The sequence below is a fragment of the Acomys russatus genome, chromosome 14 (genome assembly GCF_903995435.1).
Source record: "Acomys russatus chromosome 14, mAcoRus1.1, whole genome shotgun sequence".
Taxonomy (NCBI): domain Eukaryota; kingdom Metazoa; phylum Chordata; class Mammalia; order Rodentia; family Muridae; genus Acomys; species Acomys russatus.
This window is the reverse complement of record NC_067150.1, coordinates 50,635,489-50,650,805: the sequence shown is the minus strand read 5'-3', so window position 1 is coordinate 50,650,805 and position 15,317 is coordinate 50,635,489. Positions and strand designations below refer to the sequence as shown.

Below are 15,317 nucleotides of genomic sequence, written 5' to 3'. Positions count from 1 at the left end.
TACTGTTGTCCAGTCATAGTGACGAGTTAAACTATTTTTTTAATGTGTTTATATCCTTTAGATGATAAGCAACAGAAAAAGATGAGCTCTTTCTCCATTGGATCTGTATTTCTGTTATTAACTAGCCGGTAGCTCTTCTGTATGGAAATCCTAGGTAGTCAGTTTCAGTCCTGCTTCCCAGTCTTCCCCGTCTTATCTACTCCCCCTTTCGCCCAAGCTCTGGCTCCCTCTCTCTCCCTCCAGCCCCCTTCTCCTTTCTGAACTTACTGTATGAATAAAGGCTGGCCTCAGTTCAGTGCAGTCCTTTTGCTTTAGCCTCTCTAGGACCAGGCTTCTGGCTTGTGCTAGCACTGCTCCTGTCACTCTTGGTAGTGGCTCCAGGTTTCAGGTGGGAGTGCTCATGGGACTCCCTACCCCGAGACAGAGTTCCTCTGTGTAGTCAACCTGCCTCTGCCTCCCCAAGTGCTGGGATTACAGGCTTGCACTCCTACTCCTTCTCTGTGTAGCCTTGGCTGTCCTGGACTCACCAAGCTGCCTCTGCCTCCCGAATGCTGGGATTAATGGCATGCACAACCACGCCCGGCTCTCAAACACTTTATTTTTAATGGTACAGTCTTGGGTCTCTTAAATGGCAGCTGCGTGGCACCCTGTAGTTCTGCAGTCATTTGTAGTCTCAGTTCTCTGTCAGTTTCTGCTCCTTAATGTAATTTGGTACCTTTCCTCTTCTTCTGGACTGTGGATGTGCCTGAATAGCCATTCAGACACCTCTTGTTTGTTTGGGTCTGCTGTTTGTTTGGTTTTTCAGCTAGGTTTTGCTCAGGCTGGCCTTGAATTTGTGGCAATACTCTGGCCTCAACTGCCACCTTGTAGAATTATAGGTGTGAGCCACAACATCTCGGTGAGTTGCTTTCTGTGTGATAAGGCCACAAATAGGCGACAAAACCACTCATCAGGCTTTACTGGGGACTGGACGTGTGAAGCCAATTAACTAGCTGTCAGGGTACTCCTATGCCAGACTGAGGAGTGCTGTGATGAGGCCCCACGCATTGTACACAGGGCTATCTGAGCTGTAGGTGGAGCTAAGATCATCTTACGTTGTCATGGCCTAAGCAAAGAATCCTGAAACAATTCAAGGAGAGGCCATGACAGGAACCCCTGTTTCCAGTTTAGTTCCTAACACTAAAATGGAGTTTGATCTCTGTGCTTGCAGCCAGTTTGAAGCCTCTGAGAAGAGCCTGCAGGAGCAGTGAAAAGCACTGTGATTGTGATGTGACCGCTCAAGGATCCAGCACTTGGGAAGCTGTTGTAGTTGCTAGTTCCCAGTGTTGTCTTGCAGTTGCCATCCTACAGTTGCAGTAGCTGTAGCCGACTGGGCCACAGCGCTGTCGCACTGACTGAACTGTGGAGAACCACACTCCTAATCAGCCAGCATCTTTGGATCTTGCACCAGTTGTTTGTTTCTCTGCTAGCCTATGATCTGTGGGTCAAGCAGTACAAACTGTCTGCACCTGGCAATTTTAATATTTACAAGGAAAACTATGGAACCAATTATATGTCTCAGCATTAGAATGCTTAGCTAGCACTTAACAAGGCCTTGAATTCAATCCTCAAATATAAATTAAATTAACAAACATGTAAATAAAAGTATAAGCAAAAAAACATTGAAGGGTGTGTATTTAATACACATTATTTTTTTTCAGGTAAGAATGATTAACTTCAAGCCGCAAAATTTTAGGGAGGCTTCAGTCTTCCTATGTCATGTGGTTGGGATGACACTACAAACCCATTTTTTAAAAGTAAACAATTTTATTTTATGTGCATTGTGTTTTGACTACATGTATGTGTGTGTGTTACAGGAGTTATAGACAGTTACAGTTTCGAGTGGCCATGTGGGTACTGGGAATTGAACCCAGGTCCTCTAGAAAAACAGCCAGAGTGCTCTTAACTGCTGAGCCATCTCTCCCACCCACTACAAGCCCATTTTAAAATTGGGTTTTGTCTTTTTACTTTTTTTTTTTTTTTTAAGGTTTTAAAAAAAATATTCTGGATACATAATATACTTTTTGTTTTTTTTTTTTTTTTTTTTTTTTTTTAAATATTTTATTTAACTTTTCATCTATGTACATTGGTGTGAGGGTGTCAGATCTTGGAGTTACAGACAGTTGTGAGTTGCCATGTGGGTGCTGGGAATTGAACCCGGGTCCTTCGGAAGAGCAGGCAGTGCTCTTAACCACTGAGCCATATCTCCAGCCCCCATAATATACTTTTTGTAAATGTTCCTTTTTGATACATCTTTCTACTCTTAACAGTTTCTTCTTCTTCTTTTCTTCTTCCTTCTTCCTCCTCCTCCTCCTTCCCCCCTCTGTCCTGCTTCCTGCTTTCTCCTTCATCTTATTCTGTATCCAGGGCGGTTAACTTGGAACTCTAAGTATACATACTGGCCTCAAGTTAGTGGAGGTCCTCCTGTCTTAGTCTCTCAGATGCTGGGGTCATAGTGCAAAGCCATAGTACACATAAATTCAGATCTTGAGTTTTGATGGATTAGAATTGATCATTTTAGTCTTAAGGATTGTGCTTTTGATGTTGTGTCTAAGAACTATTGACTAACTCAAGAGCACAATTTTATATAACAGGGAATTTAAGGCCAGCTGGAGCTAAGTCAGACCTTGTGTCAACACAAATCTAGGCTAGTAATTTTCCTTGTAAATTTGGAGGAAGAGGGATTTTGAGATGGTCTCACGTAACTGATGTTGGCCTTAAACTCCTGATCCTGCTGCCTCTGCCTCCCACAGTTCTGTGATTACAGGAGTGCAGCATCATGCCTATTTTATCAGTCATTCAGTCATTCATTTATTTGTAGCCCTGACTGTCAATTTGTAGATCAGGCTGGTTCCAAACTCAAGTAGATCTGCCTACTTCTGCTTCTTGAGTGTTGGGGCTAAAGGAGTGTGCCACCATGCCCGGTTACTGTGGTGGTGGTGGTTGTCCTTCTCCTCCATCATCGTCATCATCATCATCATCAGTAGTGTTTATTCACTTTACATCCCAAACGCAGCCCTCTCCTTCCAGTCTCACCCTCTTCCCCTTTCCTCCCTCTCCTCAGAAAAGAGTTGCCCACCCCTCACCACAGTATATCAGGTCGCATCAGGACTGGTTTGTTATATTTTAATGCTTATATTTAGTGGGATTTTGATGTGATTTTTCTCTGCTCTCCATATACATTTAACTATTCTTTCACCTTGATGTGTTATAGTTTTGATTTGATAATTTTATGTTTTTTAAGAACTTAGGAGAAAAGTAGCTAATAATATTTACTCAGATGGTGGCCATTGCCTTTACCCTGCTGAGCCATCTCACTGGACCCTAAAAATCTTTGATTATTGTAATATCTGGGTTATCTAGAAATGAACTTCTATTGTCTCTTTTGAGAATTGGTAAGAATTTGTTTTTGCTGTGTCTGATAATTTGAACTCCATCTTGGACACTTCAGAAGTTGATGATTTGTTTTAGTGGACAAGTCAGCCTGAGTAGACTATAACTCAAATTCTTTCTCATCTTGTACAAGCAAGGGTTCCATTACCTGTTGATTTTTTTTTTTTTTTTTTTTTTTTTTTTTTTTAAGACTTTGCCATGTTTATGTTTACCTCTATTTTCATGTATGTAGGCTTGGGTAGTGATTTATATTGTAATATTCTTTGAAGGCATCTCTTGTAATTACTTATATGTCTCATATATGCACAGTTTTCAGTCACAGCGGGATATCACTGTACAGTTTCTCTTTGAGACATACTTGGATCAAAACCAGGAGAAAACCTAATGGAATATTCAACACTATTTTATCTCCCTATGTCTGTCTTTGCAATGCTGGAGATTGGATTCAGGGACTGAAGTATTTATTATAGGCAAACATACCACCACTGAGGTACATCTTAGCCATTTTAAAATCTTGTTTGCCCAAACTGGCATTTAATTTGACTTGTAGCCTCCTGAGCAGCTAGGATTACACACTTGCCCCCCTCTAGGCTCAGCCTCACCACCATTTTATTTGGTTCTTTTTTACCTTCCTCACCACACAATCTACCTGCTGGGTTGTTTTGTTTTGTTTTTGTTTTTTGAGACGAGGTTTCTTTGTGTAGACCAGGCTGGTCACTGCCTCTGCTAAGATTAAAGATGTACACCAGCACACCCAGCCCTGCTGTTTCTTTTCTTTTTTTTTCTTTTTAAAGATTTATTTATTATATATACAATGTTGCCTGCCGGACAGAAGAAGGCACCAGATCTCATTATAGATGATTGTGAGCCACCATGTGGTTGCTGGGAATTGAACTTAGGACCTTTGGAAGAACAGCAGTGCTCTTAACTTCTGAGCCATCTCTCCAGCCCCCTGCTGTTTATTTTCAAAGTTCTCTAGTCCTCTGTTAGTTGTATGTGCACATTGCCCCAACCACCATCTGTACATATGCATACATGTATAATTTCTTAGGGTTCTTATTTCTGTGATAAAACACCATGACCAAAAGCAGCTTGGGTAGGAAAGTGCTTGTTTCACTTTACAGTTGATAAGTCCTTCACTAAGGGAAGCTGGGGTAGGAAACTAGAGGCAGGAACAAGAGCAGAAGCCACAAAAATGCTGCTCACTTGCGCCTCCTGGCTTTCTCAGATTACTTTCTCAAAACCACATACCCACCAGTCTTGGCACTACCTACAGTGACCTGGGTTCTCTCGCATCAGTATCGACTAAGAAGATCTCTCTCACAGGCGAATCTGGTGGGATTGTCTTCTCAACTGAGGCATCCTTTTCTCAAATGATTCTTACTTGTGTTAATTTGACACAAAACCAGCTATAATTGAGACATTGTCAACTTAACACATAAACATCACTATTCAAGTAGACCCTTTCTTTTTGTATATGTCTCCAAGGTGTCACATTAATATTAATGTCACAGTATGAAAAAATTCAAACACACGGTTGGGTGTGGTGATGCATGCCTTAAATCTTAGCAGAGGCAGACAGGTCTTTGTACTCTTGAGTTTGAGGCCAGCCTGGTTATACCTAGAGAACCCTTTCTTTTATTTTTTATTTTTTTATTTTTTTAATTTTCTGTAGGAATACTCTATCTGTATAGCATCTGCAGGCCAGAAGAGGGCATTAGATTCCAGTATAGATGGTTGTGAGCCACCATGTGGTTGCTGGGAATTGAACTTAAGAACTGTGGAAGAGCAGACAATGCTCTTATCCACTGAGCCATCTCTCCAGCCCCGAGAACCCTTTCTTTAAAAAAAAAAAAAAAAAAAAAAAAAAAAAGTCGAGCAGTGGTGGCGCACGCCTTTAATCCCAGCACTTGGGAGGATCACTGTGTTCGAGGCCAGCCTGGTCTACAAAATGAGTTCAAGACAGCCAAAGCTACACAGAGAAACCCTGTCTCCAAAAACCAAAACAAACAAACAAAACCAAAAAATTAAAAATAAATAAATTCAAACACTTGAAACATTTGTCTCTTTAAAACATGCAAAATTTCTCTAAAATATTCAGTTTCCCTAAAACTCCAAAGTCTCCCTGAGTCTGGGGTACATATGAATAAATAAGCCAAATAATTTATCCAAGAGGGAGGAATCAGAGCACAGTTAAAATCAAAGCAAAACTCAAGTCTATTGAGGATTCAGTAATGATCTTCTGGGCTCCCAGAGGCTTCATTTCTCCAGACCTGCTGTTGGCAACACAGGGAGCTTGTTTCGTGGGCTCAGGATGGCTTCATTCCCCAGCTGCTGCTGTCCTTGTGCTTGTCCCATGGTACTGGCGTCTCCAAAATGCTGCCTCTGGGATGACTTTCGCCTCTTTTGGGCTCTCAGGGACTCTGACCCTGCCACATGTTGCCAAAGCCTTATCTTTATCTCTTCATGATCCCTCATTTCTTCAAAACCAGTACCACCTGGGAAATGCTTACACCTTACCTAGCTTGACTGCCAGCATGAAGTACTCCCAACTACACAGGAGGCTGCAGGTGGAAAATCACAGTGAGTGTTTGGCCCCCTCTTGACCACAGTTTTCTGACTCTTAGGAAACACGTCTGAGAAGATCTTGCCTTAGTGATGCTTATCGTATAAACAGGGATTTTTCACTTTAGTGATCTGGCCTCTTGTTAATTACAGCTGATTCTTCAGCACCTGTTGACCAGAAGTACAGATGTTAATTCAAAATACCAGGTGGCCCTGATAGAGCCAGGGTCTTTCTACATAGTCCTAGCTGTCTTGGAACTTGTTATATATACTAGGCTGGCCTCAAACTTAAGAGATTGTCCAGTTCTAGCCTCTGCTTCCTGAGTGCTGGGATTAAAGGCATGCTCCACCATGCCCATCCCTAGTAGAGTCTTGAAGGGACTCTGAAACTTCACAAGAGCAGTGTCTATCGTCTGCATAGCTCTGAGCTGTCTTCTAAGCTCCCACAGAACAATCCACTGACTTCTGAATACTGAGTGGCTTTTCCAAGCTGTGTTGGCTAGTTTAGTGTCAACTTGACACAAACTTGCGTCATTTAGGAAGAGAGAACATCAAATGAGAAAATACGCCACCAAATTGGCCTCTGGACAAGTCTGTGGTGCACTTTTCTTGTTTGATTGATTGCTATGGGAGGGCCCAGCTCACCGTGGCAGCACCATTCCTGGGTGGGTGGTCCTGGATGTTATAGGAAAATAGGCTGAGCCATGGGGGACAAGTTAGCAGGCAGTGTTCCTCTTTGGCCTGTGCATGAGTTCTTTCCTCCAGATTCCTGTCTGGAACACCTGTCCTGAATTCTCCAGGTAAACTGTAAAATGGAATAAATAAATGTTTACTTCTGGTCCTGGTGTTTTATCACAGCATTAGAAACCCCAAGACAATCCAAAGTTCAAATGTCACCATGAAACACATGGTCTGGTCTGTTTGTCACTGCAATATCCCATGACCTAATACCTATCCCATGACCTAATACCAGCTTCTATCTTAGTGTTAGGAGTTGTGTTCCCTGCCTATTATTCACTTAGGCCACTTGGGTATATTGTCAACCTTTGAAGTGTTTCAGTACTTGCATTTAGACATTGCTGCTGTCTACAGTTCATACATCCGCTGAGGATCTTAACATATACTCCACAGCCAATGGGGCTTGCTGTTACCTTTTTTTTTTTTTTTTTTTTTTTTTTTTTTGGCTTTTCGAGACAGGGTTTCTCTGTGTAGCCTTGGCTGTCCTGGACTCACTTTGTAAACCAGGCTGGCCTCGAACTCACAGCGATCCGCCTGCCTCTGCCTCCCGAGTGCTGGGATTAAAGGTGTGCGCCACCACGCCCGGCTCGCTGTTACTTTTATATGACATTCAAGATACAAAAACTTCTTTTTTGTCCTCCAGGAAGTTCTAGTGCTTCCTTGTATTTTGACTGCTTTCCTCTCACCTTGTTCTGAAAAACCTTTTAGTGGGAAACATACAGGCCAGTGATAGATGCAATTCTCCACCACCCCTCCTCATGAAGTTTCTTTACAGTGATTAGTCAGCTACTCTGAAGCAAGTTGAGTCATTTTGTCAATGAGTGCTTCTAGGTGACCTCGCCTCAGATACTTTATTAAATAAAAATGTGAGATTGAACCTAAAAGTTTTGATAAAACCAACTATAGGCTGTAACAACTTTTTGTTACTAGAACTCAGAAGAGGCACTAGCAGCCTTGGTCATCCTTTCCCTATTTTTCTTTATAAGTTGAAACTTAATTCCTGTAACTTTCGTTCAGGTACACTGTTTTGTGGAGAGGCATTTAGTGTCCTACGTGCCACATAGTTATAATCTAGCAAGTCTAGACAGTATTATTAGACTTTATTTTGATTCCATAATAAACATTAAGATATAGGATTGGCTTCATTTTCTTTTTTATATTTTTAACTCTTGGAGGGTTTTTGTTTGGTTGGTTGGTTTCAGTTTGGTTTTTGTTTTTGAGACAAGGTTTCTCTGTGTAGAGTTGGTTGGCCTTGACTCACTTTGTAGACCAGGCTGGCCTCCAACTCACAGAGATCTGCCTGACTTTACCTCTTGAGTTCTAGGATTACAGGTGTGCACCACCATGCCCAGTTTGATTTTTAGTTCTTGAGTATGGTGTTTAAAGAGGATTCTTAGGGTGCCTCTAAATACGAAATAAGAGGTAGGGAGTAAAGCAAGCCTGAATGAGTAGAGAGGTTTTGGGGATGGGATTGGGGATAAATGCGTGCGTGTGTGTGTGTGTGTGTGTGTGTGTGTGTGTGTGTGTGTGTGTGTGTGTGTAACAAATGAGAAATAATTGATAAATCTTTTTTCATGAAATTTGTTTATGATACTTTAAGTTAGAAATATTTTTGAAACACTCTTTGATGTAGAAATTTGTACATGAAATATAAGTAGAATGGACCTAACTTTAAGTCTGCTTCCTACACTGTCATGAGCTTTCATATCTTTGAATTAGCTTGAGACAAGGTCTCTTTCTGTGGCACAAACTAGCCTGAAACTCAGCAACTTTAGCCTCCCAAATGTTGAGATTACAGATGGGCCACGCACGAAGCCCCAATATATTTCTTATTTTTATTTTATTTATTTATTTTATTTTTTAAGATAGGGTTTCTCTGTGTTATCTTGGCTGTCCTGGACTTGTAGACCAGGCTGGCCTCAAACTCAACAGCGATCCACTACCAGGCTGGCTCCCATGCCACCTTTTTTTTTTTTTTTTTTTTTTTTTTTTTTTTTTAAATAACAGGGTTCCCTAAACCTGAGCTTTTTTTTTAAAAAAAAAAAAAAAAAAAAAAAAGCCTGGACCAACAAGCAAGGCTTAGGGGATCTTTCTCTCCAGTGCTGGGATTATGGGGTGTGCAGCATACTGACTGTAGATGCTGTGGATCTGGACTCAGGTTCTTAGATTTCACAGCAAGCATTTTTCAACTTAGCAATCTTCACAACCCCACCTGTGGTAGTTTTGGGAAATGGGGATATTTCTGACAACAGTAAACTTTTATTTCACAGTTTTAACTTTTCCTTCTATAAATAACCTAATATGAAAGAGCATACACTGTACTATTACTTGGCACAGATATTTTATTGGTTTGGTTAAACATGTCTAAAGTACACCGTGACTTTGGATTCCTTTCAACTGTTTGGTACATATGGTCTTGCAAATTATATTAATATTTACAGTGTTGATGTGGCAGTCTGTTAAATACTCCATGCAGTAAATCAATTTTAATCAGTGCTTGATATCTCTGGTTTGCTTTTCAAGATAGGGCCTTGCTCTGTCCTGTGGACTGGCCTCACTCTTTCTCTCTTCCCTCACTCTGCTGTGTGCTGAGGGCGTGTGTATAGATGCCTCACTTGGCTTAGCACAGCAATCTACGCTGCCATCTCTCTTTGGCTTATTTTGAACTATGACAAATCAAGTTAAAGTAATCTTGATCATACAACTAACATTTTGTATCTACTTGGGAACATAACTATCTAAAAGGGTATTGTGGGTGGGGCTTAGCAGTGCTCTGTGCTTCAGCAGTGGTGCAGAGAAGAAAGCTTGCTTGCATTAGTAGAGAACTTGAAATCTAGCCCACAGTGTCCGTACATGTCTATGAAAGGGCTGAGCTTGTTGATGGATGGAATCTTAGCACCTGGGATATGGGAGGAAGAGAAATGTGAATTTGAGGCCAGCCTGAACTACAAAAACACACACGTACAAAGAAATCAGTAAGATATAATTACTCTAAAATGTTTTCTTTCCCCTTCCTTCAGAATCCAGCAACTATCACAAGAATACTCCTTAGCCACTTCAACTGGGATAAAGAGAAGCTAATGGAAAGGTAAGAAACTATATTATTAGCTTTGTACTAAGAGGTAACAGAGAAAGCCCAAGAATTTATTTCTATAACAGTATGCATATGAGGAAACCTTAAGTAATAATTTCTTATATTGGAAATTTTGCAGTGAAGTTAGTTAGGAAATTCAGCTTAAAATCTGCTGAGTTGCAATGAAATAGAGGCTTTATTAGATATAGCTTCTTGACTATCACAAACGAAAAGATTTTAAAAAGCACTTACTAAATAACATTCTTGGAACACATAAGATCTTCCTTATTAAGAAGATATACTATTCATGACTATTAAATCTTTATTAGGCATATAAATGATACTTACTCAGTATAATTAAAATGAAAAGTTGGCTAGATTTCCTAGCTGTCAAATTGGATGCTTGGTGCTTGGATTTTTGTTTGTTTGTTTTTGGTTTTTGTTTTTCTTTGTTTGGTTTTGGTTTTTCAAGACAGGGTTTCTCTATGTAGCCTTGGCTGTCCTGGATTCACTTTGTAGACTAGCCTGGCCTCGAACTCACAGCGATTGCGTGCCTCTGCCTCCTGAGTGCTGGGACTGAAGGCGTGTACCATGGCGCCCGGCTCAAAGTTTGCTTCTTAAAATCTATCTTTTTTTTTTTTTTTTTTTTTTTGGTTTTTTTGAGACAGGGTTTCTCTGTGTAGCCTTGGCCTTTTTTTTTTTTTTTTTAAGAATTATTTATTATGTGCCGGGCGTTGTGGTGCAGGCCTTTAATCCCAGCACTTGGAAGGCAGAGGCAGGTGGATCGCTGTGCGTTTGAGGTCATCCTGGTCTACAAAGTGAGTACAGGACAGCCAAGGCTACAAAGAGAAACCCTGCCTCCGGGGGGGGGGGGGGGAGGAGAAGAATTACTTCTTATGTATGCAGTGTCCTGTTTGCATATACACTCCACCCCAGAAGAGGACACCATATCCTATTGTAGATGATTGTGAGCCATCATATGGTTGCTGGGAATTGAACTCAGGACCTTTGGAAGAGCAGCAAGTGCTCTTAAAACTCTGAGCCATATCTCCAGTAAACTCTTGTCTAGTTTTAAAGTAGTAAAAGTTACTGGGATGAAGACTGACATTATTAATCACTCCCTTGGTTCCTTAGATTGGAAATTTGGTGACTGTTGTCTCGGTAATACCTCTGTTTACTCTTAGCAGTTTGTTTTAGGCAGCCTGGTTTCAGTGAGTTCTAGGCCAGCCTGGTCTACAAAGTAAGTCCAGGACAGTCAAAGCCACACAGAGAAACCCTGTCTATAAATAAACAAACAAATGCTTGTTGGGGACCGAGAATCTAAATATTGTAAGAAATGAAATGGAAAATTTTTCCTTTTTGATTTCACATTCAAAGTGCTGTTTAAGTCACGTTATGTAATATTACAGCTTTTTAACAATTATACAGCTTATACCTGAGTTATAGTTTAGTAATTGGTTCATTATTGAGTGTTTTCTATTAGATACTATTTGATTTTATCCTTCTGGTAGTTTTTTGTTGGTGTTGTTTTGGTTGGTTTTTTGTTTTGTTTTTAGACAGTCTCACTGCAGCTTTGGCTATTAGCCTGGAGCCCTATGCACACAGATTCACACAGCTCTCTATTTCTTTGCCTCTGTCTGCTGGGACTAAAGACATGCACCACCATGCCTTACCTCCCAATAGTTTTGTGGTTTGGTTTGTTTGTTTGGTTTCTTTTGTTTTCACCTCCTGATAGTTTTTTAGGGCTGGAAACTAATGCCCTCATTTAGTTGATAATTGAAAATTTGAGATTTTAAGTTACTCAACTCAGGTTTGTAACACAGACTTGAACATGTTTGTTGGTCCCCAAAGGTTGTTTTAAGCACATTATATTCAGCTTTCCCAGGGTTTGTGAAAGAAAATGTTTCTTGACTATTCTGATCCTTACCCACCCGCCGCCCCCGGCCCCACGCCCCCATGTATGTGTCTTGCTATTTTTACTGATGCCAGCATTCTTAATATTGTCATTTACTCTCAGGCTAATGTCATGATACCTTTCCTAAGAAAAAGAGTTCTCAATTTACATTAAAGTCTTGAGTTTACTTTTGTAACACTGCTGAAAAAAAATTTCAATTAAATATTGTGCTTAAAATATTGTACTTAGGTGAGTAGTGGTGGTTGGTGCACACTTTAACTCCAGCACTCAGGAGACAGATGCAGGTGTATCTGTGAATTCCAAGAGAGCCTGACATGTGGCAACAACAAACACATGAAGCTGACACACAGTGACTCTGTCTCCTTTACTGATTTTAACATTATATTTTGTGTTGTCTGATATTAGCACTGCTATGCTCATTTTAGAAACATTTTATGTACTTTCTAATTTTAAATATTCACTCTTCCGGCAAATAACATAGGTGATTATTAAAAAGAATTAACAAGTATTTATTACTATAAGTATTCATGATAATTTCTGTTTAGATTTAGCTGATGGTATTTTAAGTTGCACTCTACCATATTTCTGTTTGTTTATTCTGTTGGCACCATTAGATTTTCTTTTGTTATTCTCTAGTGATGTCCAAACACAGACTTAAAACTAAGGTATAGTCTCTGTATGCGTTTTTTTGTAGGACATGGACACTGGCATATTTGTTCTCTATCCTTTTCTCTTTACCACATAAATTGATGATAATTTATATGTACTTTGGTAAGCAGCAGCTGGTGTTGTTTCTCCCTCCCTATCTCCTTGATTCTTAAAAAACCTTTTGGGGGTTGCAATCGTGAGGGTGGGCATGTAGAGGTAAGAGGACAGATGCTAGCATTGATTTTTTTTCTTTCTTACTGTCATGTGACTCCTGGAGATCTAGCTCATTTCATCATATATGGCAGGAAGCATCTTAGCCTGCTGAACCATCTCACTGTCCCTTAATTCAGATTCTTGAGATGGGTCTCATATGGCCGATGCCTGCATCTCCTCTGTGCTGGCATTACAGACATGCTTGCACCACCATCTTGGGCTGCTCCCAGCAGTTCCCAAAGACAGATTGTCACTGTATTCCTGGTTGGCCTGGACTTACTATGTGTCCAGAGTGGGTTGGGACTTCTAGGAAACCTCCTGAGTGGTGGGATTAAAGGTATGTCCCACTACATCTAAATAGGCTTAACTTTAAATTAAGCTATGTTTCTTTAACATTTCTGCTCTTAGCTATCTCAGCCTCTATCCCTCAACCATATTGAGCTATTCGTTTTATAAACATCATTTAGTTGTGTGGGACCTATTAGGTTTCTTATGCCTCTTAAGGAATGGCAGCTATTCTTATGGAGTTTTTGCTTTGTTTTTGGCAGGGGATTCTTTTTTATTATTCTTTTGTTTTGTTTTTTGTCCCCCCACCCCCCCCCCCCAGCTGGCCTCTCTGTGTAGCCTTGGCTCTCCTGGACTCCCTTTGAAAGCCAGGCTGGCCTCAAACAGTGATCTGCCTGCCTCTGCCTCCTGAGTGTTGGGACTAAAAGGCGTGTGCCACCAAGCCCAGCTGCGGTTCTTTTTTAAAACTCTGGGGTTTTTTTTGTTTGTTTGTTTGTTTGACAAGGTTTTCTCCACTGTTGTACTTCAGGTTGTTCACAAACTCACTGTATAGCCTAAGTGGTCCTCAGACTTATGTACTTCTTCTACCACACCCTCCTCAGGGTTGAGATCACCAAGGCGAGCCACTGTGTCGAGCTGTTGGCTGTCTGCCACGACAATTGGAACTAAACGAGAGTACATACCGATGAAAAGTGTAAAGAGAAAAGCACATACAGATGCTCAGTCTTAAGTGTACTTACAGAAAAAGGTAATGAGGTGAAAATGAGATCAAGCTTTTGAAACAACAGGTTAGAAAAACAAATTCAATTAGGTAGAATGTTTAAGCTAAAAGCAGATATGACTGAAGTAGAGAATTTTCTTAAAAGTATATAACAGAAAATCTTAAAGTGAATTTTTGAAATGGAAATATTAAAAGAATGATGGCAAGCCACAAACTGGGAGAAAATACTTGCCAATAATACATGCAGGCAGAACACTGCTTATATAATAAACAATAAATAAATCTTTTTAAAAATAGCTCTATAGTACCTTAATCACACATAAGTGCTAATTTTTCACCTAACCTCTTCACTAAATAGGTGTTAGTATTTTATAACAAAAACACAAAGCCTTCTGAAACACAAGTCAGAAAATGATAACATTCTTTAAAAAAAAACATTTATTTATTATTATGTGATCTACATGTACATCTGCAGGCCAGAAGAGGGCATCAGATCACATTATAGATGGTTGTGAGCCACCATGTGCTTACTGGGAATTGAACTCAGGACTTCTAGAAGAGCAGTCAGTACTTTTAACCTCTGAGCCATCTCTCCAGCCCCAGGATAAAATTCTTAAGGACACTTTTCTTTCATCTCCTTTTGAAAGAGATTTGTTTTGACTTTGTGTGTATTGGTATTTGCTATATTAGACACACACACACACACACACACACACACACACACACACACACACACACACACACACACGCCATGCATGTGCCTGGTGCCCATGGAAACCAGAAGAGGGCATCAGATCTCCTGAAACTGGAGTTATAGAAGGTTGTAAGCTGCCATGTGGATGATGGGACTCAAACCCTTGTTCTCTGAAGAGCAGCAAGTGCTTTTAATTTGAGTCATCTCTCAAGCCTAAGTTGTTTTGTTCTTTAAAATACTTTAGCATGCTTGGGCATGGTGGCGCACACCTTTAATCCCAGCACTTGAGGCAGAGGCAGGTGGATATCTTATGAGTTTGATGCCAGCCTGGTCTATAAAACCCATCAAACAAACAAACAAATGAACAAAAAACTTTAGCGTATCTAAATATACACATTTCTTTCAATAATGACACATTAAAAGATAGGGAAATTTGACCTACATGAAAATTCCCTGTCTTGTGGTAAAATCATGAAATGTCATGTCCGAAGCATTTTAGATTTGAAGGCATGTGAAAAGAAATCCATCCTTTAAAATTCAGTAACCCAGGTGTGGTGATGTGTGCCTGTAATCTCAGCACTTAGGAGGCAGAGGTAGGAAGATTAAAAAACAAAACAGAAAACCCTCACAAACTCATATGTATATGGCATATTCTGAAGAAAAATGGGCTTTTCAGTAGTAGCACTAAAAGTGATTATTAGAAGCCAGGCATGGTGGTGCACACCTTTAATCCCAGCACTTGGGAGGCAGAAGCAGGCGGATCGCTGTGACCAGGCCAGCCTGGTCTACAAAGCAAGTCCAGGACAGCCAAGATAACATAGAGAAACCCTGTCTTGAAACCACCCCCCCCCAAGTGATTATTAGAATAATACTTCAGTAAGTTTAAGGAAAATAAACCCCAACCTGTGCTCATAAATGAATACTGTCTTAATGAATAGACAGTTGGCCTTGGGACAAAAGTTTGAAGTCTGCAGGTTTACTTTGATATTGCTATTTTTTTTCCTAGTGGTTTACACTGGGAAAAACTTTAAAA

General features: G+C 40.3%; 1 protein-coding gene across 2 annotated transcripts in view; it reads left to right on the top strand.

Annotated features, from left to right (window-relative positions):
• The window catches only part of Arih1 (ariadne RBR E3 ubiquitin protein ligase 1), an 82,937-nt gene that overhangs the window by 20,755 nt on the left and 46,865 nt on the right, over positions 1-15,317 (top strand). For both annotated transcript variants that reach the window (XM_051156581.1, XM_051156582.1), the window contains one exon: positions 9,756-9,823. In XM_051156581.1, coding sequence (XP_051012538.1) covers positions 9,756-9,823 — 68 coding nt within the window. The remainder of the gene's footprint in view (positions 1-9,755; positions 9,824-15,317) is intronic.